The sequence below is a fragment of the Phocoena sinus genome, chromosome 4 (genome assembly GCF_008692025.1).
Source record: "Phocoena sinus isolate mPhoSin1 chromosome 4, mPhoSin1.pri, whole genome shotgun sequence".
Classification (NCBI taxonomy): Eukaryota; Metazoa; Chordata; class Mammalia; order Artiodactyla; family Phocoenidae; genus Phocoena; species Phocoena sinus.
The window spans coordinates 85,378,280-85,395,441 of record NC_045766.1 but is presented as its reverse complement, the minus strand read 5'-3'; the positions used below and the strand labels follow the sequence as shown (position 1 = coordinate 85,395,441).

General features: G+C 38.5%; 1 protein-coding gene across 4 annotated transcripts; it reads left to right on the top strand.

The window, feature by feature from the left end:
- Positions 1-486: 486 nt before the first annotated feature.
- Positions 487-17,162, top strand: GTPBP8 (GTP binding protein 8 (putative)). Of its 4 annotated transcripts, XM_032631513.1 has the most exons (7): positions 1,048-1,296; positions 1,522-1,604; positions 3,164-3,192; positions 4,875-5,005; positions 5,999-6,098; positions 8,489-8,607; positions 8,802-9,521. In XM_032631513.1, exons 1-7 carry the CDS (start codon positions 1,187-1,189, stop codon positions 8,971-8,973), a joined length of 744 nt encoding a protein of 247 aa, XP_032487404.1. In that variant the 5' UTR covers positions 1,048-1,186; the 3' UTR covers positions 8,974-9,521. The 4 variants fall into 4 exon arrangements, with proteins under 4 accessions (XP_032487401.1, XP_032487402.1, XP_032487403.1 ...); XM_032631510.1 differs by lacking the exons at positions 1,522-1,604; positions 8,802-9,521 and adding an exon at positions 16,459-17,162 and having other exon boundaries at positions 487-1,296; positions 3,094-3,192; XM_032631511.1 differs by lacking the exon at positions 1,522-1,604 and having other exon boundaries at positions 487-1,296; positions 3,094-3,192.

Genomic DNA, 17,162 nt, shown 5'->3' with positions numbered 1-17,162 from the left:
TTTCTTTGGAGGAGAGAGATTAGGGGAAGGAGGAAAGCCTCAAAGCCCAATGCAAAGATCAACAAAAAATTAGCCGGCCGGCAGTAGGTCAGGCTACTCTCCAAGTCGTTGGTCCTGTTCATTAACTTTTCTGTAACATTAATTCAAGAATTGCCCTTATCAGTCACTGAACAACCTGGGGAATCGCTCAAAAGACCGTGCGTTAACATTGGTATGCTGTTTGCTGCTAACGTTTTAGAAGACCCATCGTCTTTTAAGCAGGAATATCTTACAGATATTCATTTTGTCATGATCCCTGTATCTCCCATTCCAGCAGTGATCGGTTTGAATTGCTTTGAAAAGAAACTTTTGAAATAAGATGTCATTACATAACTTCAATGAAACAACTCGAACACTTGTGCAAACTGGTTTTTTTTATTTTATTCTGTAAGAAATCTCTAAAATTTAATGACATTTCCTGCAACTATAGAGAAGGCTGAATGAAATATGAACAGGCGCTTTTTCAACTACATTTCTCACCAGCCCCTTTCATTGTTGACAAAGTGTTTTTCCTAGTGATTTGTACAACGTTAACGTCCGTGAGACAACCAGAAACTGTGAAGAGCAAACTGGCCTGAAACCCACCAGAGCTGCACAGGTTTTCTTCTTCATTTGAGCCTCAAGGCTCACACAGCCAGATATGTCTCTTCACCTCTGAAAATCGTTAAACAGCCTCCCCACAACGACATACAAGTCAAAGGCACAGGTGTCAGGGCTAGAGTGTGAAAGGCACCCAGCGAACTTTTTTCCCCCTGCGAAGTAACACCTGCCTCCGGCTCTCTGTACGCGAAGAGCTTAAGCGGGAACCAGCGAGGCCAGCGGAGACTACAATTCCCAGCAGGCGTAACGGGAGCGGGGTCACGCACGCGCAGTTCAGACCTTCGGAACGAAGGCCCGAGGCGGGGGTTCTAGGAGAGGAAAATGGCAGTACGCCGGCTGTGGTTTGACGTGGGCTGGCTGTTTGCGATGGGGGCAGAGCTGGGGAGCGGAAGACGAGCTTACTGCACGTCCCAGGCCTTCGCGGAGGTTCTACGGCTGCCAAGCAAGCAACTGACGAAGCTCGTGTTCCCACTGCAAGAACTCGAGCGGCATTTCGTCCCGGGCTCGAGGCCCGACCTTCACCTGAAGATCTTCAACCCAAGCCTGGATGACATCGCGAGGGCGGAGAGCGTCTTCACGGCTTCCTCGCGGAACCGCATCGAGTACCTCAGCTCCGCCGTGCGTCTCGACCACGCCCCGGACCTCCGCCGCCCGGAGGTGAGAACGGCAGCCGGATGCGGGTGCTGAGGACTTGGGCTGGGATTTTGCTGTCATCTCTTTCTTGTCAGCAGACCGGAGAGATTTACTAGCTTTCTGTGGACGCATATCATTATTATAACAAAGTAAGCAGATATAGTTTTAATTATTTTGATAGTGAATATAAAAGACTTTAAAAGGCGTTTAAAAACTTAACCATTTATCTTTTTTTCTAATTAATTGCAGTAGAGAATACATGCCGAGACAAATTAGACAAAGTGAAGAATATGAAAAGTATAGGAGTTTCACAAATGAAGTGATTCTTATCAGTACGTAATTTTCACCCAATCTAAATTTCCTATCGTGGCAAAAAAAAATTTATATATAGATGGCAATAATGTATAACATTTTAAAAAACAACTTAAGTGAAATACAGTGAGTGTGCATTTTATTCATGTCCTGCAGTTTACTATTTTGTTCTGTCTGGTAAATGAAGGCTCTGACCTCCTTACATACTTGTGATAACGGTACCACTGCACTGAAACTTTTCTGCTAATATATTTAGAACTGCTGTAGTAATTTAAGAGTACATAAATCACTTAATGATTTTGAGATAGCATCGATTTTCAATTTTCTAAATTACTGGACTTTTTGTGTAATTGGCTTTTTAATTCAGTTTTATTATCTGTATATTATCATTGGATTTAATCTGGGAGAGCATTTGAAATTTTTGCAGGACCCAAGTCAATTCATTCTGAAGGACTGACCCCAGTTTTGCAAAATGTGTAGCATTGCTGGCCCCTGCCCACTAAATGCCACCCAATCCTATTGATAACCAAAAATGCCCTTACAAATTTCTAAAACACCCCAGGGGGCGGTACCGCCCTCATTTAGAAGCACTGACTGGAAATGTACCCTCTTCAATACTGTATTAAAAAGACGAGCCATGTGTATTAATCGTTAATATTAGAAATATTTTGTTGCTTTCTACATTCAGACTAAAGGAGAAAAGCTTAATTGGAACAAGAAAGGTCAAGAGAAAGGAGTAATTATAATGGTGCTATGGTGTACTTTGAGACTTTGTGGGGAAATGGGGTTCCAAACACAGAGCCAGTTCTGTTGAAACGCGTCTAGTTTGTAACTTCAAAAAAGCTTTGTAGGGTCTTCCCTGGTGGCGCAGTGGTTGAGAGTCCGCCTGCCGATGCAGGGGACGCGGGTTCGTGCCCCAGTCCGGGAAGATCCCATATGCCGCGGAGCGGCTGGGCCCGTGAGCCATGGCCGCTAAGCCTGCGCGTCCGGAGCCTCTGCTCCGCGACGGGAGAGGCCACAACAGTGAGAGGCCCGCGTACCGAAAAAAAAAAAGAAAGCCTTATAAATATGGAATTCTTAATAAATGTTGCAGATATTCTTGAGTGGCATAGTGTAATTAAAATCACAGGTTCTGGATGTAGATGCCCTGAGTTCAGATTCCAGTTTCTTCACTTTCTGGCTGTATAATTTTGGGCCAGTTATTTAACCTCTCTCTACCTCTAGTTTTATCACCTGTAAAATGAGGATACGAATATTATCAGTCTCATGGAGATATTGTAAAAAGTAAATAAGAAAATATGTTAAGTGCTTTTAAAACAGTACCTGCCACATTGAAATCATTTAGTAGATAGTAGCTGTCTATTAGAATTTGAGGTTTGACTAACTATAAGCCACTTTTTATGGTTAGGCAAGACTGAGTAGTATTCACAGATTTTTGCAGCTAATACATTATATAGTAATATATATATATAAACTAGTACTCAATTATCTTCTTTTTGCTTGTATAAGGTGTGTTTTATAGGCAGAAGCAATGTTGGAAAATCCTCTCTAATAAAGGCTTTATTTTCACTTGCCCCAGAGGTTGAAGTTAGAGTCTCCAAAAAACCGGTATGTTAAAATTTAAAATATATCTAACTATCTCTGAATTGACTAAGATGAATAATAAATGTTGAGGGGGTAGAAGAAACCATCATTGCTAAGTTCCTAGAAAAGTGATTTCTTTCACACAAGTACTAATGTAAGACATTTCATTAATGCCTGTGTATTTCTCTGAAGAAAAGGAAGTGTATCTGGAGTTGTTTTAGTAGTCTTGCCAGTATCTTGGGGAAATCTTCCTTGGTCCAGTCTTTTCCAAAGAGTTGTTCTAGTGTCATTCTATATTTGCTTCTTTGAGAATGATCATCTGCTTCTACTTTGATTTTAAAGAAAACAGCTTTAAAGTGTATTATTTTTTCCTCCTGTAATCTTTTATACCTTGCTAACTTAAATATATACACCCATCAGGCAATTCCCAGTTACCCAGGGCCAAATTTTGTGCCTAATATCCCAGCCAGCCTGCTGTAGTAGCTTTCTGTCATTTTCTCATTTCCTCTGCTTCCTTCTCAATAATGCAGACTCTACCAATATTTAAGATATCCTCTCCTCAAAACTCACCTCAGTTTTCCTCACCTTATTATCTATCCTTGGCAAAATGTTCACACCAACCCAGTGCTCACTGCCCCTGTTGCCTTGCACTGGAACCCTTCCCTGAGGCTTCACTGGTCCTCTCTTGCTCCGCAGTTTTTCCTATGGTTGATTCCCTGATACGATCCCTGACAATTGTAGTCATTTGTTAACCCTCCTAGCTTTACTCCCTCCTGCCCTGCCTCACCAAATACCCCAGCTAAACTCTCACTTCTAGGTAGGGTTGTTCCCTTTCTGCTGGGAGAGGACAATGGAAGAAATGTATTCTTGACATTCTTAATCTGTAATTCTAAAATTATTTTCCTATAGGTAGACACTTAAGCTGCCTGGGAACCTAAGCATCATTTATAAAATCTTTCCTCTGAAAATAATTCTTCTAAGTTCTAAACAATTGACTTTTAAAGTTATTTGTGTTAATCTTTCCTTTTCTGATTAATAATGTCCGTGGACACGAAACCACATGAATAAACCACTTTTTATCATCTTTACATCAGTTTTAGTTGCACATTTTACAGTTGTACATGCTTTTTAAAAAATGCTTAATGAAACCACTAAACCCACCTAATAAAACATGCAAAACATCTTGATTTTAGGAAAGTTATAGTCTAGGCATAATAAACTATCAGGCTTTGCATCTAGGTGTTATGCAAACTTGTATGACTGATAGTAGGCATTTAATTTAACCTATCCGTGCCATAATTCATTCTTCTTTAAAGTGGAGTTATATTGTTCATCAGAGAATATTGACTAATGCAGTCGTACTATTTAGAACAGTATAACTTTTTCACAGAGAGGGAGCTAATGAAGTAGGAAAGACTTGAAAATATTTTGCCTACGTTATTTCTAATATGGAATCTAAAGTTCTTAAATCATATAGATTCTCCTTAAAAAATGAATTGGAGGGAAGTAGTAGTATCATCTAAGCTTATCTCCAGCCACTTGTCTTCTGTCTTCTTTTCCTGTATCATCATCAGCATAGGGTTATATACAGAATACTTTTATGCTTTTAATAAGTAATTGTTAATTGAACAGAAAATATTTTGAGTCATGAAATATATAAAGGACATATTTTAAGAAAGCTTTTATTTTTCCATTTACTTTATCAGGGCCACACAAAGAAAATGAATTTTTTCAAAGTTGGAAAATATTTTACATTGGTGGACATGCCAGGTTATGGCTATAGAGCACCTGAAGATTTTGTTGACATGGTAGAAACCTATCTAAAAGAACGAAAGAAGTAAGAAAAACATTTTTCTTATAATTGTTATGTTGAACCCCCCCAAAGTTCTCATGACTAGGACATTCTACACATGATGAACACTTGAGTTTTATCAAATGACTTTTTTAGAAAGTCCACTTTATTCCCTTAATATTCTACCATACAGTATTTAGGAGCAAGGTATATACTGCCTGCTTAGTTTTTTCCTGTAAGTTAGCTTAAACTTAATTTCAATTGTTTTCCTAAATTGAGACTATCAATAGTAATTCAGCAGACTTTATTTTTATACCAAACTCTAAGCTGGCTGTTTTTAAAAATGAAAAATGTTGGTTAATGTGGTATTTACCAGATTTAAATAAACTTCAGTAAATTCTGATTATCCTTAAAATACTTCTGACATCATAGCCTCTGTAAATACTACCTTTTTTTATCTCCATAGGTAGTCAAGTAGCAGGTCTATGTTTCAAGCATTGCACAAGATATAGAAAAATTAATGTTAACCTTTTGAAGAATAAAAAAGTGTTTACAAGTATCTTGCTTGTTGTAGCTTTACATAGAAACTAAGATAAAATACTTGCAAAAGAAAATGAAAAATATAACGTTTGGTTTCTGTTATCTGTTAGTCTTAAAGTAATATTTGAAAATTTAGACATTCTTATGGTAACTTATAGTTAATTGGGTTCCTGTTTCTTTCTCCCACTAGAGTTCAAGCTCTTAGAGGAAGGGGCTCATTCATCTTTGTATCCAGTTCTAGGCAGATTATCTTATGTTCAATATATGCTATTGAAATAAATTAATATTAATTTAGTTACTGAATGTAAACATTGAGACCTGTTGGACTGTAGGATGGACTTCATAGTGAATTGAGAATTCCTTTTGCTTAAAGAAGTTTTAAAATTTTGAATTGATAATTATTCAAAGTAAAATTTCTTAGTATAGTGAAGGTTGGGGGAAAGAAATGAATGAGTATATTTTATATTGCCGTTAATCTTCTTTTCTGCATTCTTATAGTTTGATGAGAACATTTTTGTTAGTGGATAGTGTTGTTGGAATTCAAAAAACAGACAACATTGCCATAGAAATGTGTGAAGAATTTGCATTACCTTATGTGGTAAGTATTTCTTTTGAATCATAGTTGCAATTAGAAATACAAGTTCCCTGTGTGTCTATGTGTGTGTGCGCATGTGCACATGTGTACATCTTTTTAATGAAAGAGTAGGTCTTGCCTCCTCAAAAGATAAAGGAGTACCTTTTAAACAATCTTTTCAATTATCAGCCATTAATATTAAAATAAGTTCTGTGGTACTTTTATTCCCTTTTCCTTGTCCTAGCTTTTAAGTTTTCAAAATTATAGTCAAAGTAAAAGTTTTCTAAACTGTTCGTTTAGTGTTCCTAAGTGCATTTCTTTGTTTTTTGGGTTTTTTTTAAATGACAATATAAATATTTGCTAAGACTCATTTGTAGCTCCTTATCAGCAGGTTGGCAGATAGTACTTATCAGAATGTAAACAAAACTGCAACTGAAAAATTTGCTAAACTAATCTGGAATTTAAGAACATCACAAGAATATAGTAAGCTTCGGCACACATAAGTAGGATGTTTATATTCTTAAGGAAAACAAAATTTCTTTTGAGAATATCTTACCAGCTCTTACTGTTGTTTACCCTAGAATAGAATACAGATTGGTAGGTTGGTATCCACATTTATTTTGCTTTGTAGGTTTTCCAGATAAAATGGCAGTCTTAAAGTTCCTCTCTAAGGAAAAGAGCCCACTGACTATAATTTGGTTTCAAAAAAATGTCAGAAAACCACTAAAATATAGTGGTTTTGGAGTTTAATGCAAATCAAACCATGTTACCAGTCAGAAACTTTTCAGTATTCTTGAGGTTATGGAATTCTTGGGGTTTGCAAAAGCCCTGTGAAACATTAGAGATAATTTATGGTTATGAGGAGCCAAAGGATTGATAAACATAGTCTACGTAGTAAAAAAAAAAAAAAAAAAAAAGAAGCCCAAATATTATGCAACCGGTTATATTAAATGACAGTGATAGTACTCCTAATTTGATATCATAGATACCATTTTGTGGAATCATATATTTTTCTCCGTTTTAACTTTAAGGAAATATTAACCTTTCTTCTTTGGAAAAGAAGTTGTGATAGAGAAATTATGTCTCCTTTTAAATATTTGCCTTTATGAAAAAAGACTTTCACTTTCTGCTTCTCACTCCTTCTGCCATTAATATTTTTTTAATTGAAGTATAGTTGATTTACAATCATTAATTTTTTTATAACTGAAAAGCATAAATGATTAGTCAGGAAATTTAATTTTATAGAAATTCCCTAGGAAAACCTCTGACAGATACATCAAGCTTTTACTTTTTTTTTTTTTTTTTGCGGTACGTGGGCCTCTCACTGTTGTGGCCTCTCCCGTTGCGGAGCACAGGCTCTGGACACACAGGCTCAGTGGCCATGGCTCACGGGCCTAGCCGCTCCGCGGCATGTGGGATCTTCCCAGACCGGGGCACAAACCCATGTCCCCTGCATCGGCAGGCGGACTCTCAACCACTGCGCTACCAGGGAAGCCCTCAAGCTTTTACTTTTTAATTGATTTTGTAATCATCCATGCATTGACCTTCCTCTAGTATGTATTGATCATTGTCATTGAGTAAGTAAATTATTCAAAGTATTTACTGTTGAACCTAGTAGAATCTAGGCTTACTTGGAATATAACTATATATCGATATAGCTTGGAATATAACTCTAGTGGCTACAACCTACAACTAGACTGATTTCTAATTTTTCCTTTAAATTTTACATATAAGGCAGAACAATTATGTAGTTCAAAAATGATTATAAGTTGGCAGTTTTATATGGATCAACCTAATAATATTCACTTCTGTATCTTAGACCATAAGATATATAGTGATCGTATGAAACATTTGGCATATGGCAATTGAAAACATGGCTCCAGGGTGCTTTTCACTGGTCTTGAATCAAAGATATTATGGCCCTATGTAGTTAAAGCATCGGAAACAGCAAACATATATAGTGTATGCTTTATATATTGCATACATTAATCATTTAATCTTCTCAGCAACTCCTTTAGGAGGTATTGCTTTTATTTTATAGATAAGGAAACAAGTACAGAGAGATTAAGAAACTTGCATAGGTCACCTAGTCGTTACTGAAATTTGTAACTAAAATGTATAAAACTGTAGAGTAAGAAATAACAGTTGACCCTTGAACAGTGTGGGAGTTAGGGGCGCCAACCCTCCTTTCAGTCACAAATCCAAGTGTAGCTTACAGTCACCCCTCCCTATTGGGGGTTCCTCCATATTTGCAGTTCCACACCTGTGGATTTAATCAACCACAGATCATGTAATATTGTAGTATTTACTATTGAAAAAATCTGCATATAAGTGGACCTTTGTAATTCAAGCCCATGTTGTTCAAGGGTCACCTGTACTTTATTTCTAATGCTTAAATATTTGTTTTCCTACAGATGGTATTGACAAAAATTGACAAATCTTCCAAGGGACATCTTTTAAAACAAGTCCTTCAGATCCAGAAATTTGTTGACACTAAAACACAAGGATGTTTTCCTCAGTTGTTTCCTGTAAGGTAAGAGTTGAATTGTCTTTATGTACTAACATATAACTTTATGTACTAACAACCTTTAGTATTAAATCAGTGTATCTGAGGTATCACTTAAAATTAGAGGAGTTTGGAAGACTATGCACTTAGCCATAATTTATTGGTACAACCCATCAACACTTTTATTTTTTTCTTCCCTCTATTCTTCCTTTTTTCTGCAGATTCTTACTGAATCTTCGCTGTAGTATCTTCATGATCTTTCTACCTCAGCCTATTTCAACCCTAGACCACAGTAGAAGTGAAAACTTTTTAAATCACCTAAACAACAACCATAGTAAAGATACTATCATCTCTTTCTCAATTCTAAAGAAAAACAACTCATCTTTATGGTAGAAAGCTCATTCAGGCTGTGAAGGATAAGAATTTTCCTTTTAAAGGACGATGTGCAAAGAAGAAATGCTTCGTATAAGTTAGAATTAAGCATCAGTAGCAGACAGGATGGTTATTTCCTGAGCAGCAATTTTTGAGATATTAGGTATGGTTTAGCAACGAAACATGAGTTTGTCTTTTCAGTGTACAGTTTGGGTACAGTAAGTAACCTATATACTAGCAGAAATGCAGTGCCACTTCCCTGTGATTTTCTGACTCTAACTTCTTTGACACTATGATAGTTTCTATGAGAAAATAATGAAACCAAGTAACACTTAGTTGTATATGAAACTGTCCTCTAAACAGTCATTCTACTTCCTACAAATCCAGATCACAATTAAATTGTTTGTAATTATGAACATGCCAGTCTAAATCCATCTTCATTCTTTCCTACAAAATGTTTTTCCCCCTTGTCTTACATTCAAGTATTTATCCTGTTCATTTGTCTGTGTCCCATATATACAGTGGAAACTCCTAGGGGCAGGAATGAAATCCTAATTCTTCTTAGAGCCCTGAGCATTGGCATAGAAATATATCTGTTTCTTTTAAATATTTAATAAGAAGGAAGTGAGACTTCCTCTAAAAAGGCAAAACAAACATAAGATGGGCAAATTATGGCCTAACAGCAGCATTTATTGAAAAAAAATGTTTTAGTTGACTGTAAGCTGAGTTAAATAGTATAATGGGACTGGGGAAAAACTGACAATGTTTTCTTGAGCTACATTAGTAGAATTATAGTGTTCAAAACAAGGGAATCATCAAACAGTAGTCTCACACTGCTATAAGCTGTATGCTACCAGATCAATTGAGCTAGTTTGTGGCTTGACATTAAGAACAACTAGAGCTATCTGATGGTCTTGGGGGAGGCTATGTCACTAGATCATTCAAAACACTTAATTGATCCACAAAGTAAGCATCCCTGTTTCACAGATACGATTACAAGTCGGAGAAGTGAAGTGAGTTACATAGAGGTATTTGCTGAAATAGAAAGAGCATAAAAAAAAAAGCATGGACCTCAGGGTCAGACAGCCATGGTTTTGCATGGTTCCTCTACTTCTTGGCAGTGGCTTTTAAAAAAGCAACTTATTTCATTTTCTGAGTAAAAAAATATGACAGAAGGATTAAATAAAATGCATTGTGACTGATATACACACATTAGCCACATAATAAATGTTAGTTTCTTTCCTTCCCAAAGGTCAGTCAGTGAATGGCAGGGTTAGGCCAACAACCCAAACCATCAGATTCTCAGTACTTTTCAGAGGCGTACCCTTCTTTAGATGTGCCAGCATTTTCTGCTGCATGACCTTGGAATAACTGCCACTGTATCACTAAGTGACTAAGGCACTGCAGAAGCCACACAGCACTCAAGGTCTTAAGAATTGAGACACATGCAGGAGGCTGCTGGCTTTCAAGAACTTCAACGTTCACCATACCACAGTGACAACATACAGGAAGTTGTCAGGTTGTACTCTGTAGTTCTCAAAACCCAATTCAGAAAATAGAGTTATTTATACTGCTTGCTTTTATTTGCTTGACCAAGTCCCAGTACATCCCTCCAAAAGAGGATTTGGCCTACTCACAGAATAATTATTATAAAGTAAGTCAGGTTTTATTTCCTTATCTTCCTGTATGATCTTGGTAGGAGAAAGGTGGAAGTGTGGGTAGACATGTAGTCCAACAGGGTTTGGCCTTTAAGCCTGCTGGCAAAAGTTAAGTGCTAACCTTCATGTCTGAACTCTGCCCCAGCTGAGTAGAGAAATAAAATTGGTGAAAGACCCCTAAAGATTGATTCTGGGATCAGTCTGTTTTTATAAATGTTATGGAAGAAATATATAAGTAGGCACAATATAATTGTTTCTGTGGTTTTCAAGCAAATGAGAACTGAGTCTTAAGGACAAAGAAAAGAAAATCATATGAGTTGACAGAAATGTTGCAAATCAGTTCACGGTGCCATAGTTAGTGTGTGGACTATCCAACTTGTATCGCTCCTGTAAACTGTACATGTGTAACTTCAGTTATAACTGAGAATCATTATGGACTGTTCTCAAGTAGGCAGCTTTGGTCAAAAAGTCTAAAATGCTGTACTTTATCAAAAAGAGAATTAGTAATATAGCAGAAAATATTTTACCTGTGTTATATACAGGTATACACCATACATGTATCCATAAACGTCATAGTGTCTCCATAAAAGTCCACGTATCCCAAGAAACCATGTGTTCATTTCCATGCTGATAAATGGATGAAAGGATATGGATGGATACAGTAAGACAGATCGAATAATAGACAGAATAATGGTGATGATTTTTTTTTTTAAATCATGAAAAAAGATCTACATTATCATGGTAATTGAATCTTTGAGACAAAAAGAACAAATTAAAGAAATCAGAATTTTAGTCTGGGAAATAAAAAGCAAAACAGAAGATATTCCAATGGCATTTTTCACAGAAATAGAACTAACAGTCCTAAAAGCTGTGTGGAACCATAGAAGACCCCAAATAGCCAAAGCAATCTTAAGAAAGAGCAAAGCTGGAGGCATCACACTTCCTGATTTCAAACTGTGTTACAAAGCTATAGTAATGAAACAGTACGGTATTGGCATAAAAACAGACACATAGGTCAGTGGAACAGAATAGAGAGCCCAGAAATAAACCCATGCATATATGAGCAATTAATTTACAAAGGAGCCAAGAATATACAATGGGGAAAGGACAGTCTCTTCAATAAATGGTGCTGGGAAAATTGGACAGCCACATGCAGAAGAATATGTTAAGACCTGAAACCATAAAACTCCTAGAAGAAAACAGGCCCTAAGTTCCTTGACATCAGTGTAGGTGATCAGTTTTTGGATCTGACTCCAAAAGCAAAGGCAACAAAAGCAAAGATAAGTAAATAGGACTACATTAAACTAAAAGCTTCTGCACAGCAAAGGAAATTATCAACAAAATGAAAAGTCAGCCTACTGAATGGGAGAAAATATTTGCAAGTTATATATCTGATAAGGGGTTAATATCCAAAATATATAAAGAACTCATACAACTCAATAGCAAAAAATAAATCGGATTAAAAAATGGGCAGAGGATCTGAATAGACATATTTCCAAAGAGGACATACAGATGGCTAACAGGTATATGAAAAGATCCTCAATATCACTAATCATTATGGAAATGCAAAACAAAAGCACAGTGAGATATTACCTCACACCTGTTAGAATGGCTATTATCAAAAAGACAAGAAATAACAAGTATTGGCAAGGATGTGGAGAAAAGGGAATCCTTGTGCACTATTGGTGGGAATGTAAATTGGTGCAACCACTAAGGAAAACAGTATTAAGATTCCTCAAAAAACTGAAAATAGAACTACCATGTGATCCAGGAACTACACTCCTGGATATATATCTGAAGAAAATGAAAACATTAATTCGAAAAGATATATGCACTCCCATGTTTGTTACAGCATTATTTTCAATAGCCAAGATATGGAAACAACCTAAGTGCCCCTCGGTGAATGAATGGATAAAGAAAATGTGGTATTATACAGTTGACCCTTGAATAGTGTTAGGGGTTAGGGGCTCTGACCCTTGGCCCAGTCGAAAATCCAAGTATAACTTATAGTCGACCCACTATATCCACATTTTCTCCGAATCCCTGTATTCAGCCAACCAGGTGTAATGCTATAGTATTTACCATAGAAAAAATCCACATATAAATGGATAAATGGAATTCAAACCCATGTTATTCAAGGGTCATTGTGTATACACAACTGGAATACTATTCATTCACAAAAAAGAAGGAAACCTTGCCGTTTGCGACAACATGGGTGGGAGAGCATTATGCTAAGTGAAATGAGTCAGAGAAAGACAAATACTGTGTGATCTCACTTACATGTGGAATTTAAAACAACAACAAAACAAGCTCATAGATGCAGAAGAGAGATTGGTGGTTGCCAGAGGTGGAGGTTGGGGGTAAGAGAAATGGGTGAAGGTCAGAAAGTACAAACTTCTAGTTCTAAAATAAGCCATGGGGATGATGTAATGTACAGTATGGTGACTACAGTAATACTATATTGCATATTTGAAAGTTGCTAAGAGAAAAGATCTTAAAAATCCTCATCACAAGAAAAGAAAATATTTTTTAACTATAAATGGTGATGGATGTAACTAGACTTACTGTGGTGATCATTTTGCAATATATACAAATATCGAATGGTTGTACCCCTGAAACTAATATAGTGTTATGTGTCAATTATACTGCAATAAAGAACAAAACAAAACAAACAGAAAAACACTTTTAGTCTGGAAAATAAAAGGCAAAACAGTAGATGTGAAATTTTTAGAATCATGAAAGACATAGATCCGATAATGTGGATCTCCAGATTTAGAATACTTCAAGAGGCTGGGGGAAGAGAGCGAAAGTAGGACAGATTAAGACATTCTGTTTCATACATGGAACTCACAAGAGTTTGTAAACAGATTTTTTTTTTTTTTTTTAAGAGACGGGGTCTCACTATGTTGCCCAGGCTGGAGTGCAGTGGCTAGTCACAGGCACGATCCCACTACTGATCAGCACGGGAGTTTTGACCTGCCCCGTTTCCAACCTGGGCCGGTTCATTCCTCCTTAGGCAACCTGGTGGTCCCCCGCTCCCAGGAGGTCACCATATTGATGCCAAACTTAGTGCGGACACCAGATCGGCATAGCGCACTACAACCCAGAACTCCTGGGCTCAGGCAATCCTCCTGCCTCAGCTTCCCGAGTAGCTGGGACTACAGGCGCATGCCACCGCACCCGGCTGTAAACAGATTTTGAGTTAGATGAATTCAGATCTGTTACTACCTCTGAAGTAAGGAAGAAAATGATTTTGCTTTTTTTCTTTTTTTTTTCACAGTGCTGTGACCTATTCTGGAATCCATCTCTTGAGATGCTTTATAGCAAATATAACAGGAAATCTGAAGACTAATGGCTTCCAGTTTAGCTGAAGATTCAAAATTGTCTATGCCAACTGAAGTTAAAGACTTAGAATTTCAACATTGTTTTAAATGTTGTGTATCTGTAACTTGCAGGATCACTTCAGATTTAAAACCTACATATTCCCAAAGCAAGAATGAATTTGTGCCTGCAGCGGGGGAAAGGTTTATACATGGTTGAATTATGCTGTTCATTAGAAGAGATACCAGCCATTTTTCCTGTTTTAACAAACTGACAAACAAGAGCATATAGAGGTCCATAAGATGCAAGTCTATTTCCTACTGTGTAGACAAGGTTTGCCATATTATTTATTGGGTTTTTTGTCTTTTAAAGGAATGTCTATTATGTATATGTTATTAAAATATTACAATGGACTAGGCAAAAGGGCTACTTTTCTGCTAAGCACTAATAGATAGGTTGAAGATAAATTCTTACATGTATGGCTATAACTTATCTTTTTTAGAGACCTTATTTGAATATTAAAAAAATTATTCTTCATAAATTTGAGTCAGTCCATACTGGAAGTACCAGTTTTTCAGGCTAGGGTCGGTAACCTTCACGGGTTCAGAATCAGAAGAACCAGAATTCAAGTTCCAGTTCTAATATTTATTACATGTTGGACGTTGGGCAAATTACTTGAGTTCTCTGAACTTCTTTTGTAACTCTTACCTCAAAAGCTATGAAGATTAAAATGTGAAAAGGACATCTGCATATTCTACGTATTTGTAAAGCAAGACCAACTCAAGTATATAGCAAAATTCACAGGTAGATCTATCACAGAAAACATCATGTCATAGAGGAAGTAACATTTTATCTAATGAAAGACCAAAAAGAAGTTTTAGGTGAGAAGGTGATTTGTAAAAGACAAGAGAAAAAAGTTGATCGGACAGTTTATAATTGGTTCATTAAGATTCACAATGGAGGAAGGGAGGAAGATGGTGGAAGAGTAAGACGTGGAGATCACCTTCCTCCCCACAAATTCATCAGAAATACATCTACACGTGGAACTGCTCCTATAGAACATCCACTGAATGCTGGCAGAAGACCTCAGACCTCCCAAAAGGCAAGAGACTCGCCACATACCTGGGTAGGGCAAAAGAAAAAAGAAAAAACAGAAACAAAAGAATAGGGATGGGGCCTGCACCAGTGGGACGGAGCTGTGAAGGAGGAAAGGTACCCACACACTAGGAAGCCCCTTCATGGGGGAGATTGCGGGTGGCGGAGGGGAGAAGCTTTGGAGCCGCGGAGGAGAGTGCAGCAACAGGGGTATGGAGGGCAAAGCGGAGAGATTCCCACACAGAGGATCGGTGCTGACCGGCACTCACCAGCCCAAGAGGCTTGTCTGCTCACCCGCCGGGGTGGGCAGGGGCTGGGAGCTGTGGCTTGGGCTTCAGTCAGATCGCAGGGAGAGGACTGGGGTTGCCGGCCTGAACACAGGCTGAAGGGGGCTAGTGCGCCACGGCTAGCCAGGAGGGAGTCCGGGAAAGAGTCTGGACCTGCCGAAGAGACAAGAGACTTTTTGTTCCCTCTTTGTTTCCTGGTGTGCGAGGAGAGGGGATTAAGAGTGCTGCTTAAAGGAGCTCCAGAGACGGGCGCAAGCCGCGGCTATCAGCGTGGACCCCAGAGACAGGCATGAGACGCTAAGGCTGCTGCTGCAGCCACCAAAAAGCCTGTGTGCAAGCACAGGTCACTATCCACACTTCCCCTCCGGGGAGCCTGTGCAGCCCGCCACTGCCAGAGTCCCGTGATCCAGGGACAACTTCCCCTGGAGAACGCATGGGGTGCATCAGGCTGGTGCAACGTCACGCCGGCCTCTGCCGCCACAGGCTCACCCTGCATCTGTACCCCTCCCTCCCCCCTGTCCTGAGTGAGCCAGAGCCGCCAATTCAGCTGCTCCTTTAACCCCATCCTGTCTGAGCGAAGAACAGACACCCTCAGGTGACCTACATGCAGAGGCAGGTCCAAATCCAAAGCTGAGTCCCGGGAGCTGTGCGAACAAAGAAGAGAAAGGGAAATTTCTCCCAGCAGCCTCAGAAGCAGCGGATTAAAGCTCCACAGTCAACTTGATGTACCCTGCATCTGTGGAATACCTGAATAGACAACGCATCATCCCAAATTGAGGAGGTGGACTTTGGGAGCAAGATATATTATTTTTTCCCCTTTTTGTGAGTGTGTATGTGTATGCTTCTGTGTAGACTTTGTCTGTATAGCTTTGCTTTCACCATTTGTCCTAGGGTCCTGTCTGTCTGTATTTTTTTGTTTTTTACTTAAAAATTTTTTTTATTAATAATTATTTTTTCTTTTATTTTAAAAACTTTATTTTATTTTTTCTTTCTTTTATTTTATCCCCTCCCTCCCTTCCTTCCTTCCTTCCCTCCTTCCTTCCTTCCTTCCTTCCTCCCTCCCTCCCTCCCTCCCTCCCTCCCTCCCTCCCTCCCTTCCTTCCTTCCTTCCCTCCCTCCCTCCCTTTTTTCTCCCTTTTATTCAGAGCTGTGTGGATGAAAGGCTCTTGGTGCTCCAGCCAGGCATCAGGGTGGGACAGCCAACTTCAGGACACTGGTCCACAAGAGACCTTCCAGCTCCACATAATATCAAACGGGGAAAATCTCCCAGAGATCTCCATCTCAACACCAACACCCAGCTTCACTCAACGACCAGCAAGCTACAGTGCTGGACACCCTATGCCAAACAACTAGCAAAACAGGAACACAGGGCCATCCATTAGCAGAGAGGCTGCCTGAAATCACAATAAGGCCATAGACACCCAAAAACACACCACCAGACGTGGACCTGCCCACCAGAAAGACAAGACCCAGCCTCATCCACCAGAACACAGGCACTAGTCCCCTCCACCAGGAAGGCTACACAACCTACTGAACCAACCATAGCCACTGGGGACAGACACCAAAAACAACGGGAACTATGAACCTACAGCCAGTGAAAAGGAGACCCCAAACACAGTAAGATAAGCAAAATGAGAAGACAGAAAAACACACAGCAGATGAAAGAGCAAGGTAAAAACACACCAGACCTAACAAATGAAGAGGAAATAGGCAGTCTACCTGAAAAAGAATTCACAATAATGATAGTAAAGATGATCCAAAATCTTGGAAATAGAATAGAGAAAACGCAAGAAACATTTAACAAGAACCTAGAATAACTAAAGAGGAAACAAGCAACGTGGAACAACAC